Source organism: Chamaea fasciata, unplaced genomic scaffold (assembly GCF_029207755.1).
Source record: "Chamaea fasciata isolate MVZ Bird 193981 ecotype frontalis unplaced genomic scaffold, bChaFas1.0.hap1 SCAF_20, whole genome shotgun sequence".
Taxonomy (NCBI): domain Eukaryota; kingdom Metazoa; phylum Chordata; class Aves; order Passeriformes; family Sylviidae; genus Chamaea; species Chamaea fasciata.
In genome coordinates, this window is record NW_027094105.1 from 7,563,949 (window position 1) to 7,579,860 (window position 15,912).

Here is a 15,912-nt window from a genome sequence, read left to right on the forward strand (position 1 = left end):
GACGGTTTCGAAAGGACCTTAAAGCCCACCTTGTTCCAATCCCCCTGCCATGGGCAGGGACACCTTCCACCAGACCAGGTTACTCAAGAAACTGCCCAAGGGAGAAAATCCCAGAGCGGGCACAGAGCTGGTGGGAAAAGATGCCACCAGAGGAAAACCCAGCAGGCAGGGGGATTTTCCTTTTGGCTGCAGCCCTCCACCACCCAGGAGCAGGGACACGTGTGCCATGGGGGCTCAGACGCAGCAGCAGAGCGTGGAGCAGTCCAGCCGGGCGGGGGTCCCGGCGCTCCCGGCCTTCTTGTTCTCCTTGGGCAGCAGCAGCACGAAGGCCATGGCCAAGGCACAGTGGTAGAAGCTGTGCACGTAGGTGTAATCCCACTCCTGCAGGCAGGGAGAGCGCAGTGAGAAGCGGGAGCAGCAGGGCAGGGAGAGCGCGACGTTAAATTTCTACAAGTAGCCAAAAGGAAGGGGATAAAAAAGATTCCTGAACTTTCTGCCTCCCTTTGCTGTCAGAGAAGAAAGGATTTCCAGAGAAAAAAAAAAAACAAAACCTAAACCCCCAAAAACCTAAAGCAAAGTGGATTTAACACGTTCTAATTTGCACATTTCCCAATTCTTGAATGAAGTGTTTCATTACCCCGCAAAGGACGCGGCGGCGAGGCCGGGGCGCGCGGGGAGGCGGCTCCTGCTAAGTGACATTTTTATGTTCTGCTAGAATTTGCAATTACCAAATGCTTTGAAAAATAACCCTTGGGGATGCCTGCGAGGTTGTATCTCGCAGCTCCCAAAGCACAGAGGGGCCGTAACGGCGGGGCTGAGCACAGGCACGGCCGGCAGCTGTGTCGGGGGGTTATCGCCTGCCCGGCGGGACACACAGACACTTCGGAGCAGGACGGGGGGGGACTGGCCAGCAGCAGGAGCAGAAGGATATAAACACAGCATCAAGTGCCCCTGGGAGTCACTGAGAGTCTTTTCTTTGGCGTGAGCCAGCCCTGGATCCGGCCGTGCCTGGGATGGATCCAGTCCCTGCCGCGTCGCTGTGAGGTGTCCTTAAGTCACCCGTGCCCAGTTTCCAAAAAACCCTGCTCGCACTTGACAAAGCCATTCTGAGGACCACGTGTGCCTGAGGAAAGCACATCCCACATCCTTGTGACTCACTGAAGGGGGAAAAAGGAGACAGAGCATCACCCTGTGTGCCACTTGCTCTCACATCTGCCCCGAATGGATCAGGGGATGGGGACAAGCACGGAGGGGCTCTTGTCCCTGCTGCCAGACCCCGGTATTCAAACCCTGAGGTGGGTTTTGTGCGAGGCTGGAGGCAGCCCAGTGGTGTGAGCGGGGTTGTCCCTCTCTTGGTGATGTCCTTTACACCTCGTAGAGTCAGGGAGGGTGAGTGTGCACACAGGTACCTCAAAGAAGAACCTCAGCATCAGCGCCAGCGCCCCGAAACAGAAGCCAGGACCGATCTGTTGGGTGTAGACACTCTTGTCAGGATAGAGCCCTTTCTTCTCCTTCATCTTCTGCAGCTGGGAGGAAGGAGAGAGCACACCATGCGTATTCACCTGGATTTAGCTGGCTGCTCCACCCTCATTCCTCATAATAATACTGGGGTTTTTTAATATTCAGCCCCAAAGCCAGCTCAGGGAGTGTGTGTCCTCACAAACCCAGCCTGTGGGGGAGCAGATCCCAGCACAGCAGCTGCAGACTGGAGGATACAGGGTGCTCCCATGCCTTGGTCTCCTCCTTGCCCATCCCCTCCCCACGGTGGCCACTTGCTTTTAGCTGCTGGCTTAGTGACAGTTTATAACTGGGACTTGCACCACTGCATTTCCACGATGTTTGGCATCACCTTTCTGCAATTTTTGTCCCGTCACTCCTTGCCCACTCCTGCAGTGGCTTCCCTACCTCACTCCCAGCTGGGTCCACAGCACGTGCAGTGAGTGGGGCACAGACTGCAGCAGTGTGCCCGGCTGTCCCAGCTGGATTCAGGCAGACTGCAGACAGATTCCTCCCCACTTTATCACCGTGGTTTTATCCACATCTCCCCTGGATCTGGGGCAGTTTACCAGATCCCTTTGCCTCTGAGTAGCTGTAAAAACTCCATGAATACATTCCTCCTGATTAGAAATGCAGGGACAGGAGATGTGGTAGATTGCTCAGACCAATCGAATCTGGCATTTATCACAAAGGCTGCCGTCTGCCTTCTGCTCAGGTTCAAGGAGAAATCACTGTGAGATTGAGAGCTGGATCTTGAGGAGGGAATCCCTGGCACAGGCTGGACTTCCCCATGCAGGGTCCAGCCCTTTCCCCAGCAGGAGCACCCCACAGAGCCCTGCCCTGCATACCCATTTGACAGTGATCACCAGCACGGCCGTCCCGATGGGGCCCGAGTAGACGCCGTAGCCCCAGCGGTCGTGGTAGATCCTCACGGCGATGGTGAGGACCCCAAACATGATGAAGGTCGATCTCTTGGGCTCGTCAAACTCTGCCAGGGCTGAGGGATCGAGCACAGGGAGCATCAGCTCACAGCCCCCCCCCCCCCCCCCCCACTTTTTCAGCTGCTCCCCTAAAGCCTTCCTGGGGTCTGTCCCACCTGCCCTGGGGCTGTATCCGTGTCTGGTTTGCCCTTCTCATGTCACGCTGCTGGGGAAACTGAGGCACGTGGGGCAAAGCAATCCATCCTGAGGCATCTGGGTGGTGAGTCCAGGAGCTGATTGCTGGGGTTTTATTTCAGTGTTGCATGGGGAACCACAAAGGAAATTCTCTACCCAGAGGGGCTGTGGCTGCCCCATCCCTGGAAGTGTCCAGGGCCAGGTTGGATGGGGCTTGAAGCAACCTGGGATAGTGGAAGGTGTCCCTGTCCGTGGCAGGGGGTAGAACAAGATGGTCTTTAAAATCCCTTCCCACTTCAAACCACTCCATGATTCCATGATCTCCCTTTTCCTTGACCCAGAATTCAGAGGCGATCGCAAACACCCTCATGCCCTGCGAGCCCACAATCAGCTCTTGGGTTCCTCCTGCATCTCCAGCCTTCCCAAACCTGCCAGCTCACCCTGGCACAGGCTCCATCACCCCAAACGCCGTGGGACTCCCCCACTGGTGCCATGGGGTCCCGGCCTCCCCGGCACCTGCCCGGGGTTTGCAAGCTGGAAGTCTCCAGCCTGAGTAAATTATTAGAGGCTTTTGTTTAGCACAGAATGGGGTAATAACTGATAAAAGTTATGGATCCCAGTGGGCTCCATGCTTTTCCAGCTTGCACAGCTGTGTTATGGCTGTCCTGGATTTGCATTCCGGGAAGTTTGCCCGAGGGTCTGCGTCCGCACATGTGCGCTCGGGCTTTACAAGGCACAGCGAGAGGCTTCCCTGGGCTTCAGTCACCACACCTTCCATGTCCTTGGATCGTGCTTTTATAGGGAGTTTGGCTAAGGGATAATGTCCGCATGTTAATCTCTGTTGTTTCCCAGCGGGTCAATATTTTAAACCTCGTAGTCCGGGATTTGTAATTTTTTTTTTTTTTTTTTTTTTTTTTTTTTTTTGAGGTTTTTGAACGTGGTAATGAAGCAATCAAGTCGAATTTTGCTGCAGGGAGCCAAAGTGTCTGGATCAGCTCTGACCTACCCTGACACTGCTGTTATCCACTGAAAATGCCCTTTGGAAATGATTTGCCTTTTCTAGCTGAGCAGAGAGAGAGCACTGAGGTGCCCTGAGCAGTGGGGTGAGCCTCCCTTGGGACTCACAGTTTGATGGGACAGAGCCATTTCTAAGGGTAATATTTTCTCCACACATTTTTTCCCTGCATGGAAAATTTATCCTATTGCATGCTCTGGGAGTGGGGTGCTCCTGCATCCCCACAGGATGAATCTGCCCAGCTGAAGGGTGTTACCCCAGGGCTCTGGGGCTGCAGGAATCCCATCCCTGCTGGAGGTCCTGCACCATCCCTAAAGCTCTGAGGGACAGAGGGGAAAGTCCTGTGGGCATTCTGGGGCTCTGCATTGGAGTGCTGACCCCAGCTCATCGTGGGGAGAAATGGGAACCCTGTCTGGCGTGGGCACTGGTTAGAAATGGGTCAAATTTTCAAGCAAAACCTTTGCTGCTGGAACATCCCTCTCCCCTGATCCTGCTCTCTTCTCCTGCCATCAACACTCACATCCATCCAAAAATCATGGTGACAAAATGGGAAAATGATAGGTTTGAACTTTTTGTCTTTCTCTCTCTTTTTTTTTTTTTTTTTTTTTTCCCATTTCTATTATATTTTGTTTCGGTGGCAAATAAGGAACAAAATGAGGAAAAAGAAAGTGAAGCAAATGTGGGAAAAGGAAAACTGAATAACAGGGCAAGGGGTGGGATTTGTAGTAAAGAGGAAGTGAAATAAATTTCTGCATTTTCTAAGCAGATCTAATATTCCCATCAGCCCAGCCCAGGTTTTTGATAAACCAGGAAGTTATATTTGTTTTGACTAAACCACTTTGATTCTCATGCTGCCAGGGGAAGTGGGAGATTCTGCATTTCTTAATGCCCCATGTGAGGGAAAACAAACTGATGGGCCCGGTATGGGGGGAAGGAGGAGAAATGGGGAAATTCCCTGGCATATGAGGTTTCAGACTCAGTCATCTCACAGCCTTGTCCTGCCTTAAACTGCAGCACAAGTGTGTTATTGTCATTTGAAGCCGAGGACATGTGTGAGAGCTGGTGCAGGCAGGGGAACACCCGACCAACACCACCAGCAGGTGCCACAACTCTTCACCTCCAGGAGCAAAATGTCCCCAGCCACCACTCAGGACAGTTCCATGTCTGGACCCCACTAATTACAGTGACTTTCCAAGGTGTTAATGATAAAAGCTGGATTAATCCATAGCACGGACTGACTTCCACAAAGGACAATTTCAGTGGCAGCTCAGAGCGAGCAGCATTTCTGGGGGCTGTCCCCACTGACCGTCCCATCATCCATCCTGATAAATCCAGCCCTTCCTGCCAGCGCTGGAGCTTTCAGGAGCCCCAGCAGAGCAGTTCTTACCCATCAGGGACACCCAGATGGACAGGGCTGTGCCGTAGATGCTGAAGTACTCCAGGATGTCGTAGCGCATAAAGCACAACACTGATAACCCGGGGCCGTCACAAAGGTGGTAAAACTATTCCAAAAGAAAAAAATTTCTTAGAAAACTGGTTTTAACCCACATCCCAGTAAGGTAAAGTCTCTTATCAACTGGTTTGAAGCAGTGTAGCTGCTGAGGGGATGGTCAGCCAGGCCAGAACAGTGTCAGCTACACCAGGATCACTGATATGCGGTAATGAATATATTTGAGTGATAATGTCATCGTTCCCAGCTGCAAATTGCCCAAGAATCAGCATTCTTCTCTCTTAGTACAAACTGAGACAGGCTTTAATTTGCCTCTTGGCCAGAATTTGCAATCTGATGACCAAGCTGCTTTGAGCAGGGCGCTGGGGGACGGCCTCTCCAGCAGAAGGAGGACTCTGGGGTTGTGGTTTTAATTGCGAAAGATTCTTGTAAAACAATTCAGAATGAGTGTCCTGATGAAAAGTGTATGGATGCCAGGTCACTGTCCAGGCTAAACAAGGTTTATATGGCCAGACTCTGAATACTGGGGAATTCACTCATTAGTGCATTCCCTTAAAAACCACCAGTTCCTGCCCATTAGCTCATTGATTAGGTTATTTGCAAAAAAACCCCCATTGTCATGCAACATCAACGAAGAGCACGCCAAGAGACATTTTCCAGTGCGATCAGAGGAATGCTCCCAGTGTTTGCCTGGCTCTCTCCTTTCCCTGCCAGCCCTCAGCCCTGCAGGTTCTGCAGTGGCAGCACCAGGGAGCTCCTCTGTTCCTGAAGAAGTCCCCGCTCCGCTTGGCAGGAACGCCGCTCGCCGTCACGGCCCGCTGGGGATGCTGATATAATTTACAATGGGAATCGCTGCGAGCCCTCTGGCTGGCTGCAGCTCCTAGAAAAGATTGCACCACGGCTGTAATTCTTTTCCCTGCTTGAGATTGGGCTCGGGGAGTCTGGAGCTGGGAGCAAGAAAGGGTGGAAGGCAGAGCGTGCTCCTGGCACTTGTCTGCCAGGGCCACGTGCTTTCACTGCTCTGCTCAGCTCTCCTGCGGGAGGAGGAGTGGGATGCGACAAAAAATGCAACAGCAGCAGCTGCTGCCCTTCCAACCCCCTTCCCACCACACTGGCAGCTGCCTCTCCTCCTTTCCCTTCTTTCCCTTCCCCACTCAGGGATTTTTTACTTCTCCAATCTCTTCAGAGAGGACCTGTTCCACCTCCCATCGGAACACGTGCCAATTTTCCTACTGACTCCTCGGGGAGGTGGAGCAGACACAGACCCAGTGCAAAATGAAACTGTGGATGTCTGGCTTCCCTGGGGAGCTGGGGCAGGGGGCTCAGGGATGTTTTCATATTAACTGGTGCTGTCGTTTTTATAGAGCTGGCAGAATTTCTCTCCCTGCATCGTGCTTTAATCTGCTCAAATGGTCAAGGATGTTCTGTGGATCCTTCATAGGGGACCAGCCTGATTCTGAGCCCTGTGGAAGAGCTTTTCACTCTGGGAAGATCCTTAATCTACTCCCTGCCTCAGTTTCTCTGTACAAGGGACATGCCAACCCTCACGAGATGCCTTGAGATGGATGGGGATTAGTGGGAAATGCAACATCAGCTGCGTTGCTGAGCTGCTTCCTTCATATTCTTTAGCAGATCACTGAAATGTAATCAAACAGGAGATTTTTTTCCAGTGGGAATGCTGCTTTGGCTGCTCAGCTGGTGTCTGTATGAAGTCACTTAGCAGGGATACAAAGCCCAGGGCAGCGCACTGCTGGGAGCAGGAATAGGAATGTTTTACGTATGTACAGATATTTCTTCACTCATTATTTCCACACAAAGGAAGGTCAGGGAATCACAGCCTGGTAAAACACACGTTTCAACCCACAAAGGGTTAATAATTATTTTTCTTAATAGCTCAGCAGCGTGTTTTAGTCACTCCTTTCCCAGTGCAGAAACTCCCCTGACTCCAGCATTGCTCCCATCCCCAGCTGGCAATTGCAAAATCAATAATTCGACTACTATGTGCTTTTGGCTAAAACGACAGAGGCAGAGCAAGAGATTCTGGAGGCAATTTAAAGCCCAAATTCAGCGTGGCCACTTAGCAGCTGTAAAGCAAAGAGAAAAGCCAGCTCCAAAGCATTGCAAATCAGTCAAGGCTCTTTGCACCCAGACCTTCTCCCTAATCTCAGCCATAAAACACCACTAAATCTCTGCAAGGCCGCACTGTAGGACATCCTAAACTGGAGAATCAGCTGCTCAGCACCACACACGGTGGGAAATGACTGAAAAGGGATATTTTAGGGGTTGTGCTGGCTGCTCTTGGGTGAACCAGCTTCTCAGTGGTTCCGGGGGGCTTTTGGAAGGTTAAAACATGCAGGGAGAGGGGAAATTGGGAACTTCTTACCGCCACGAAGAACATGGTGAAGAAGTAAACCATGGCTTCCATGTGGAAACGCCGCTTGGCCGCGATGCTGATGGTGGGGAGGAAGACCAAGGAGCTGAGGGTGGGCAGAAGGAGCTTGGCCACCAGAGAACCCATGGGTGCCTCGTGGGCCGGCGGCTCCTGGGGACAGGGTGTCTATGAGCTGGGCAGGAATGGTGGAGAAAGCAGCCGTGGGGAGGGTGCTTTAAAATTTAAATGCCCTGCGAGGCAGGAGGGCTGCGGGCAGGGAACAGCTGCCGCCGCCACAGCCGCCGCCTCCGCTCCCGGCTCATCCCAAATTCTTGACACAGCCGGTGGCTCCGGGCAGCAGATGCTGTGTGCCCCCAAAAATCCTCCTGGGTGCTTCTAAAGGAGTAAAAGGGAACGTTGTCCTTGCATGCCTCGTGCTGGGTGTTGGGTTTGGGTACATGGTGGGTGAGGCCTCTGGGTTTACTCGCTCCTCATGGGGACATCCCGTCTCTGCGTCCCGCTGTCACCGTGCCGAGCCCGGGGCAGCGCTGCTGGAGCAGTCCGGCAGGGAAAATCCACCTTCTTTAATCACAAAGTGGAGGGGCAGGCACTGATCTCTGGTGGCCAGGGATAGGACCTGGGACTGTCCTGTGCAGGGTCGGGAGCTGAACTCGATGATCCCTGTGAATCCCTTGCATTATTTTATTATTCTCTGCCCTGCACTTCCACAAAGGAAGAACAGCTATGTGGCACCCGAGTTTTTTAAAACAGTGGGATGTATCCTACAACGTTTGTGCTCTTGAGAAATACACGCCAAGGCCCAAACCTGCTCTTATTTCCCCACGGGGGAACACGTGGAGTGGGTGCTGGTTTGACCCAACGCCCAGAGCCTGCTGCCAGTGCCTACGTGCCCTCCGTGGGGCTCAGTGCAGTTAAATTTCCCAGCCATGCCCTCAGTTTTTTGCAGCCTGGCCACCTCCAGGAGCTCTGTCTGAAATTCAGGAGCCGAGCGTCTCCGGGCTGGAGGAATTTGAGCGGATTGTCGTGCGGCGCAGAAAAGCTGGAGGAAAGGAAACCAAAAGCCAAGCGGCGTTTGGGCTGCTAATCCACTCAGTGGTTCTCTCTTTTATTATGACTTTTTATTATATCGCTGCTGCTCCCCCCCTGCGTTAATATCTTTTCCTTGGAGCCTCGCAGGGATTCTCGGCATCCTTTCGGCACAGCTGCTCCCGGGACACGGGGAGCAGGAATGCTGCGCTTGAGCAAGCGCCTCTGTGGCTGCGGCTTTGGGGAGGAGGGAGGGTTGGAGCTCTGATAGGAGCCACCATTTCTGGGGCTGATAGCACGGGCTCGCCTGTCCCCTGGGAGGGGAGTCTGGAGGAAAGACAGACATGCACGCATAAATAAAAAAAAAATCCACTTTAAACCACTCCAGTAGGTCAGAAAGGGCTCTGGAAGGGGAGTGAGGGTGTGTGTGTGTGTGTGCAGGGAATGGCACAGAGAATTAAACCCTGACTCTGTGCCGGGAGCCTTCCCCGGGCCACGGCTCAGATGAGCTGGGTAGGGCTCCCGTTTTTAGCTGATACTGCAGGAACCATCTACATTCCCTGGCTGGCTGCAGGCGGCATCCCTCCGCGGGGTGCTGCCCACACCACATCTCCAGCCGCCCTCCTGCCTGGGCAGGCTATAAACTTACCACAAAACTCTGCAAAACTGAATCTTGACCAATAAATATTGAAAAAAACTCTCTAGTCCCTATTTACTGTGAAAATGAATCCCTCCAAGCCGGCACATAAATACCCTGATGCTCCCCAGGTGTCCAGCCCTGAGCTGAAAGCAGAGCTCCAGCACATCCTCAAAGTACCCCGCTCTTTTATTTTTTTTTGGCCATATTCTCAGATGAATCCATTATTCTGTGTTCACGATCTGCTCGGACCAAGGACAGTGCCGTGGGGCACAGCAGGGCTTGTCCTCAGGGGGGTTTTGAGCAGATTTGGGGTTAAGAGGTTGCACAAACCATTCTGGATTCCTGGCTATGAAAACATCCTCTGCCCTGCTCTTGTGGCCTTGAGAGGGATGTCAGAGAGCCGGAAGCACAGCTCAAAACCTGCTGCTGAGGGCAAACCTCCACGTCTGGGTGCAAAGCAGCCCCCACACCGCTTGTGAGGACACAGGGACGTGCAAGGGTGGTGGCTGTGCACAAGGCAAAGGGCATCAGGTGAAAAATACCCTCAGGCAGTTGTTAAACACGTCCCCCTCACCCCCAGCCTTCGCCCAAAATCCAGCTGGCGCCCACTGGAAAGGAAACCCCGTTGGCTGCTGGATGCAGCAAGTGCCAGCCATGGCAGGAGCTCCCCAAGCAGGGAAGTGTTGGAGCTCTGAGGAGCAAGAAAACATTCCACAGGTTGCTGGGGTTTTATTCTATTTTTTTTTCTTTTTTCCTTTTTTTTTTTTTTACTCTCCCAGCTGCACACCCCGGGCTGGCAGTTGGGTTGCAGCCAGCGCTGTAGGCATGGGGGGGGGCGGGGGAGAAAAAAACCAACCAACTCCCACTGGGTTGTTGCACACGTGTTTCAGCTATTATTGAAAAAGAGCCCCCAAAATAAATGGGGAGGAGAGGGGCAGGCAGGTGGTGAGCTCCTGGCAGGGGCTGCTGCTGCTTAAAAGGTCTTTGTTCAGGCTGCGAACACCGCGGTGCAGACGTGGGTTGGGCAAACCTTCCCGGGAAGGAACCCAAAAAAACAAAGGGCCAGGACTTTGTTCCTTCTTTCCTAAACAGGTAGGAAATGGAGAAAGAGCAAATTTTAGCTGCTGCGTTTAAGTGCTGCTGGAAAGGGAATTTTTCAATCCGCATTCCACAGGGCTAATTTCGTGTGGATCGGCGTGCACGCAGGAACGGTGATATATATGGCTGAAAAGTGGCTCCCAGATGCCAAACCCAGGTTCTGGTATGCTGTCCTGGATCCTTCCAGGGTAACATTAACCATGGCTTTTCTGCAAGCACTTCTACCCTTTCAACTCAGACGCTGCAGTGAAGGAAAGAGACACAGAGAGTTTTGTTTTATTTTTAATATGAGGGTGATGGTTTGAAAGCGGTGTGTGTTGGAACAGGGGATGAGGGGGCTGTGCCAGCTGAGAGTATTTTCTCCTTGGGATAAGAATGGGATGATCTTTCATCTGCCTGTGGTGTAGACTGGGTCGGAATTGAAACCTGCTCTGTTGAGTGTCACCAGTCACTGCCAGGCTGGAAATACTGGTGATGATGACCCAAAAAAACAGAGTGAAGCTGCAGTTCTACCTGGGGTTGCAGTTTGAAGGAACTGTGATGCTACAAAGTGGTTTTTACCACTCCCATTACTTCAGGGTTTAATTTTTTATCCCCACAACCCTTCAGCTTGTGCGCTCTGATGGTGGGAAGCTGGATGGTGGCCTGGTCTCAGCAGGTCGATGTGGCGGAGCCCTGAGGAGCCCTGAGCAATCTGACCAGCGTGGCACCATCCACTTTGTGAGGATTTCCTGTCTCTTTTTGATCAGGAATCCTGGTGTGGAAGCACCTGGTGCAGGAGTGGAGCAGCCCACGGGCACTCCTGCCTAGCTGGAGCAGGGACGGCAGCAGCACCTGGATCAAACACCTCTCCCCACACACTGCTGCCTCTGATCAGGGCTGGAGGTGAGATCCTGATGTGGGGAAGGCTTTGTGGGCAGCTGGAGCCCAGACACAGGCCCTGGCAGCAGGGAAAGGAGCCCCATAAAGGCAGAGCCACCAGCTGTGCCGGAGCTCTCGCCCGGCCGCTGCTGCAGCCCCGGCTCTGATCACCCGGGCCCAGCCCTGCCAAGGCACCTGCATCCTTCTCATTTTATTAGTGGAATAAATTGCCACTTAAAATACCCATTCTCCCTAAGGCCTGGCCCCATTCGAGGCAGCTTTAGCTGGATACTTACCCTTAAAAATAAAAAAAAAAAAATTAAAAAAAAATCCCCCTTCCTGTCTCCCTGTTGAATAAACCTATTATGCATATTGCTCACAGGTATTCCTGCTGCTGTTTTCCTTAGGGTTTTTTTCACTCTTCCCTTTCCTCTCAGCCTTGTCATGGGCCATGACGAGCATGTCACCATTAATGATAAGGACATCTGATTTCTTGTCACTCCAGTTTTCCGTGGCTCCTCCCTTTGGGGTGTCCTGGGGTGGCCCCCCACTGCCAAATTCACGGAGGCAGCGCAGGGGTTTATTGCTCATTTCATGGTGTTTAATGGGTTTTTTTTTTTACAGCCATAACTCCTGGAGCCCAGTAACGACGTTGAGGGTCTCAGGTCTCACCCCGTTGGTCAAAAAAAAAAAAAAAAGTAATTTTCTGCAGAGAAATGCTTGAAGCTGTGATGCTTCAAGGCTCAAAATCCAAAAAGGGAATGAAACCAGTCTTAGGGTTTTTGGGGAGTCTGACTCACGGATTTTGAATGCCTGTGGTTGGCAGGGCTGCATAGCTGATGGCCCTCAGCACAATACTGCTCAGCTTCCATGTCAGACTCATTCCATGCGAAGAAAAGCCTTTGTACTTTTTTTTTTCCCCTTCAATCTTTGAATATCTAAAATTTCGAACCGAGCTTGACTTGCCTGGAAGCTCCTCCAGGTTCTTGCAGGAACCTTTGGGGACAGGTAAAATTGAAGTCTGCACAGAAAAAAAGAGGCTCTTGAAACCATTGAAACGCCGCAGCCGTGACCATACCTGGGGCCACTGCTGTCACTTGTGGCTTTCAGACTGCCCAGAGACATTTTTCACAGGAATCCGATGGTGAGAGCAACTCGGTGGCTTTGGCTGGTTCAGTTTGACTCAACATTTTGCAAAAATCTCCCTGGATGAAAGCCTCACGCCAACATGACATAAATCAACCCCATCCCCAGTGCGTGGGGACACGCAGGGATGAGCTGCCTTGCCCAACTCTGTGCCACAGGTCACTCTGCAAGGCACCAGCTCCAAAGAACACTTCTGCCTGCAAAGAACACTCCTTTTGGTCTCCTCTGGCTTGTTTTAGTTACCCAGCGGTGGGCCACAGCTGCTGCTCTCGGCTGCCAGGGACTTTTTGAGGGGCTTTGATCCCCTTGGCAAAGTTCTGGTCGTGCAGGGACCTCACACACTCCGTGGACAGCTTTAATCTGCCCATGCCACACCAGTCTGGCCTGGAAATAACTGCAGAAGTGTCGAACAAACGCATCACTTCTGCAGTGAGGATGAAAAGAAAGAAAACCAATCAGTTGTCCCATCCCTGAGGGAAGATGGAGCTTCTGGGGGGCGTCCTGGGCCAACAGACTCCTGACCACGCTCACACTCCTGGGCCTGGGCAGGGATTTTGGGGGGCCTGGCTACAGCAGAGCCATCCCATCTGCTGCGCCAGTGCAAGGGCTGAGGCAGGAAAGGGCTGATTCGGCTGGGAAAGTGCTGCTGGAACTCCACGTCCACGGCTCTGGCTCACCAAGGGTGGGTCCTGTGGTCCAGAGCTCATGGAGGGCTTGTTCCAGGGATGTGCTGGGTGTCAGCTCCAGCAGCTCCAAGAGCTGGTGCTTGGGTCAGGATGGAAGAGTGTCCTGCCACGGGAAGCACAGGGAGGAGGTCAGCGTGTCCTGCCTGGATCAGAGCTGGCTGTCACTCCCTGCTCCAGGCCGAGGACAGAGCTCCCTCTGCCACAGAGACTCTGCCCCAGCACAGGGATCCCCTCGGTCCTAATCCTGCAGAACCCCGAGTTCCTCTGCTCAGCTGAGCATCCCTGGCTCCTGCCAGCAGCACCAGTGCCCAGCCCAGCATTTTGTTGAACTCCTCTCAGCCAAGGAAACTCCTTTCCTCCACAGGCACTTCTCCGGCCAAACCAGCAGCCAGTCGCCGGCAACGCTCCCCCGACTGCAAAAGGTTATTTTGGAGTGTCTGTCGCTGGTTTTTTTTTTTTTAAAGTTTTTTTTTTTTTGCACTCTGAGTTCTGCACGGCACCGGTTTGGGATGGAAAAGCCTGGCAGCTGCCTGGGGCAGGGCTGCTCTGTGTCCCTCGGCGTGGCTGTCAGGACAAGCCTCCGCCGCGTCCTGGGGCAGTGTCGGGAGGTGAATGCCCAGCACAGGGATAGCCGGGCTGCCTCTCCCAAGTGCAGCGTGCAGGGAGCAGAGCTGGAGCAGGGACTCTCATCCAAATCCTAAATTTCCCTGGGAAAGTCCAACACGAGCCCTCAGCGACCGTCCCGGGTGGGAAAGCCTCTTGCTGTCCATGCAGGTGCATCTTGTCTCAATTTACTGCGAGCCCAAAAGCAGTAAATAACATCTGCAAATCATTTCTAACGCTCCTGCCAAAAACTGGGAGATAAAACCCGCTGTTGTCTGAGCCTGGCCAGCCGTGATTAATGCTGTACCTGCCGGCAGCGGCACCCACGGCCCCGGGGCTTTGGGGACAGCGCGGTCCCTGGGGATTTTGGGGTGCCGGGAGTTGGAGCTGCGGGGTTTGGCTGATGCGAAACTCGTGTTTTGGATGTGCTCTCTGCTGCAGTTTGCTCTCGGGGCCGGTTCTTCTCCCATCGAGGCGATGGCATCGCTCCTGCTGATTTCACGGGGCCGAGCCGGGGCTGCGTAAACCCGCGCTGCCGCGGCCAGGGATAACACTGTGATTTATGGGAGCAATCAGTTGCCACTAGGAGCTGGTTAGGAATTTTCCGATGAAACGGGGATTGCGTCAGAAACCGCTGAGTCATCTCAACTGTTTCATAAAAAAAAAAAAAAAAAAAAAAAAAAAAAAAAAAAAAAAAGTATATTAAGAAAAAAAAATCCTTTGGCTTTGATGAACTTTTGGTGAAGCACAGACTGAATGTGTCTCGCCTGCTGCCGGCTCCCCCAGCTCTTGCCTCGGGATCAGCATTCCCACCCTCTGGCATTCCTCCTCCAGCCCAGGGCATCCCTGCAGCGGGACGGGGTGCGAGGTCACCCAGGGGTGCCCCCACCCCAGGGCTGGCGGATGCCGAGGCTCACAGGGACCCAGGCTGCTCTGGCGTTTTCAATGTGAAATAATTCGATGCTTTTAAAACCTCTCGTGTTCAGACTTTTCCCTCCTGGTTGTTCCAAAACGGAAAGGGTTTTCTCCTGCATGTCTCGGGCTGGGATATTTTGAAATGCAGGAGTTGGGTGAACTCAAGTGCTAAATTTTCCCAGTGTCCTGGTCACAGCCAACCGATGGAAAATTGAAAGTTGCAAATCAACCTGGCTGGGTAAATTAGAACAGGCTGGCAGACATTTAGCCAAACAGAAAAGGAGACTTCATTTCCCATGTAAATTTTTTGGGACGGATTCTCTGTCACACAGACATCCTAGGGAGGACTGGGTCCAAATTAACAACGTTGTGGTTTCTGCAGGGTCTTGGGAGCCGTGCCGGAAACTCTGCCCCATGGTGGGGGGACAATCCCCTCAGGGGCCTGCAGATGGGTGCTCCTGGCCCGTGGCAAATGGTGACAGGGCTGAATGTCGCCGTCAAAGTCCAGGAGCAGCCAGTGGGACAACCTGCAGTGATGGCCTTGAGTGCAGAGCCCTGCTGAGAGCACTGCCCAGTGCAGGGAGGGAAGGAGGAAAGGCTGGAGCTTTACATCCCACACGTCTGGTGGGATGTAGGAATTGTTCAGGTGGGCTGCTCAGAGCTGCTGGGATATGCTGAGGAACACACAGGGATGGGTGTCACCACATTTGACACGTCCAGACGTCAGAGCACAGGCAGCTGTGTCATATATCAAATTCAGGTTGCACACGCTGTAGCTGTGGCCTTCTTCCCCCACAGGCTTTTCTCCCAGACACACAAACACAGCTCAGACACAACCTGTGCGTGGCTGTCGCTGAGCCAGGGCGTTTGTCCCCATCCAAAACGGCTCTTGACGTGCCCCAAACCAATTTTCTGACCCCATTTTCTGCGTGGCAGAAAACTGTTTCAAGCAGCTAGACTGACACTGAGCTTTACCAAACAGCACCAAAAGCACAGGACCTCGAGGATTTGGTTCATTTTCCAGCAGCAAGTGAAGTTAAAAGCCTGGCAGACCGTACCCAGCCATCCCCCTGGCCATCCCAGAGGCGGGATGTGGCTGCACAATGCCCGTGGAAGTACCGGGAGGTTTTTTTGGTGACCTGCGATGATGTAGGGGCAGCAGGTACCTGCCCGAGGAGGGAAGTGCAGCATCCTCCCGGGGAGCGCCCGAGGAGGGGGAAAAGAGGAGCATCCTCCCGGGGGGGGAAAGAGGAGCATCCTCCGGAGGTTCCCCGGGGAAGGGGAGCGCAGCATCGTCCCGGGGGTTCCCGGGGGGGCCCGGCGCGGCGCGGACCGGCGGGAACGCATGCGTGCCGTGCGGGCTCCCCCCGCCTGTGCCCCCCCGGTCTCGCCTCAGGAAACCGGCTGGCGGCCGCGGGCCGGCGCCGGGGGAGGCGAGGGGTTAACCGGGGTGGGGGCATCCCGGGCC

The 15,912-nt window shown here is 53.4% G+C and overlaps 1 protein-coding gene across 1 annotated transcript; it reads right to left on the reverse strand.

Annotated features, from left to right (window-relative positions):
• Positions 1 to 234: 234 nt before the first annotated feature.
• MYMK (myomaker, myoblast fusion factor) lies at positions 235 to 7,595 on the reverse strand. Its single transcript, XM_066201512.1, has 5 exons — positions 7,461 to 7,595; positions 5,015 to 5,129; positions 2,346 to 2,494; positions 1,410 to 1,526; positions 235 to 381 (listed from the first exon to the last, which is right to left on the reverse strand). The coding sequence occupies exons 1-5, from the start codon at positions 7,593 to 7,595 to the stop codon at positions 235 to 237; spliced, it is 663 nt and encodes a 220-aa protein (XP_066057609.1).
• Between the last annotated feature and the right edge of the window lie 8,317 nt (positions 7,596 to 15,912).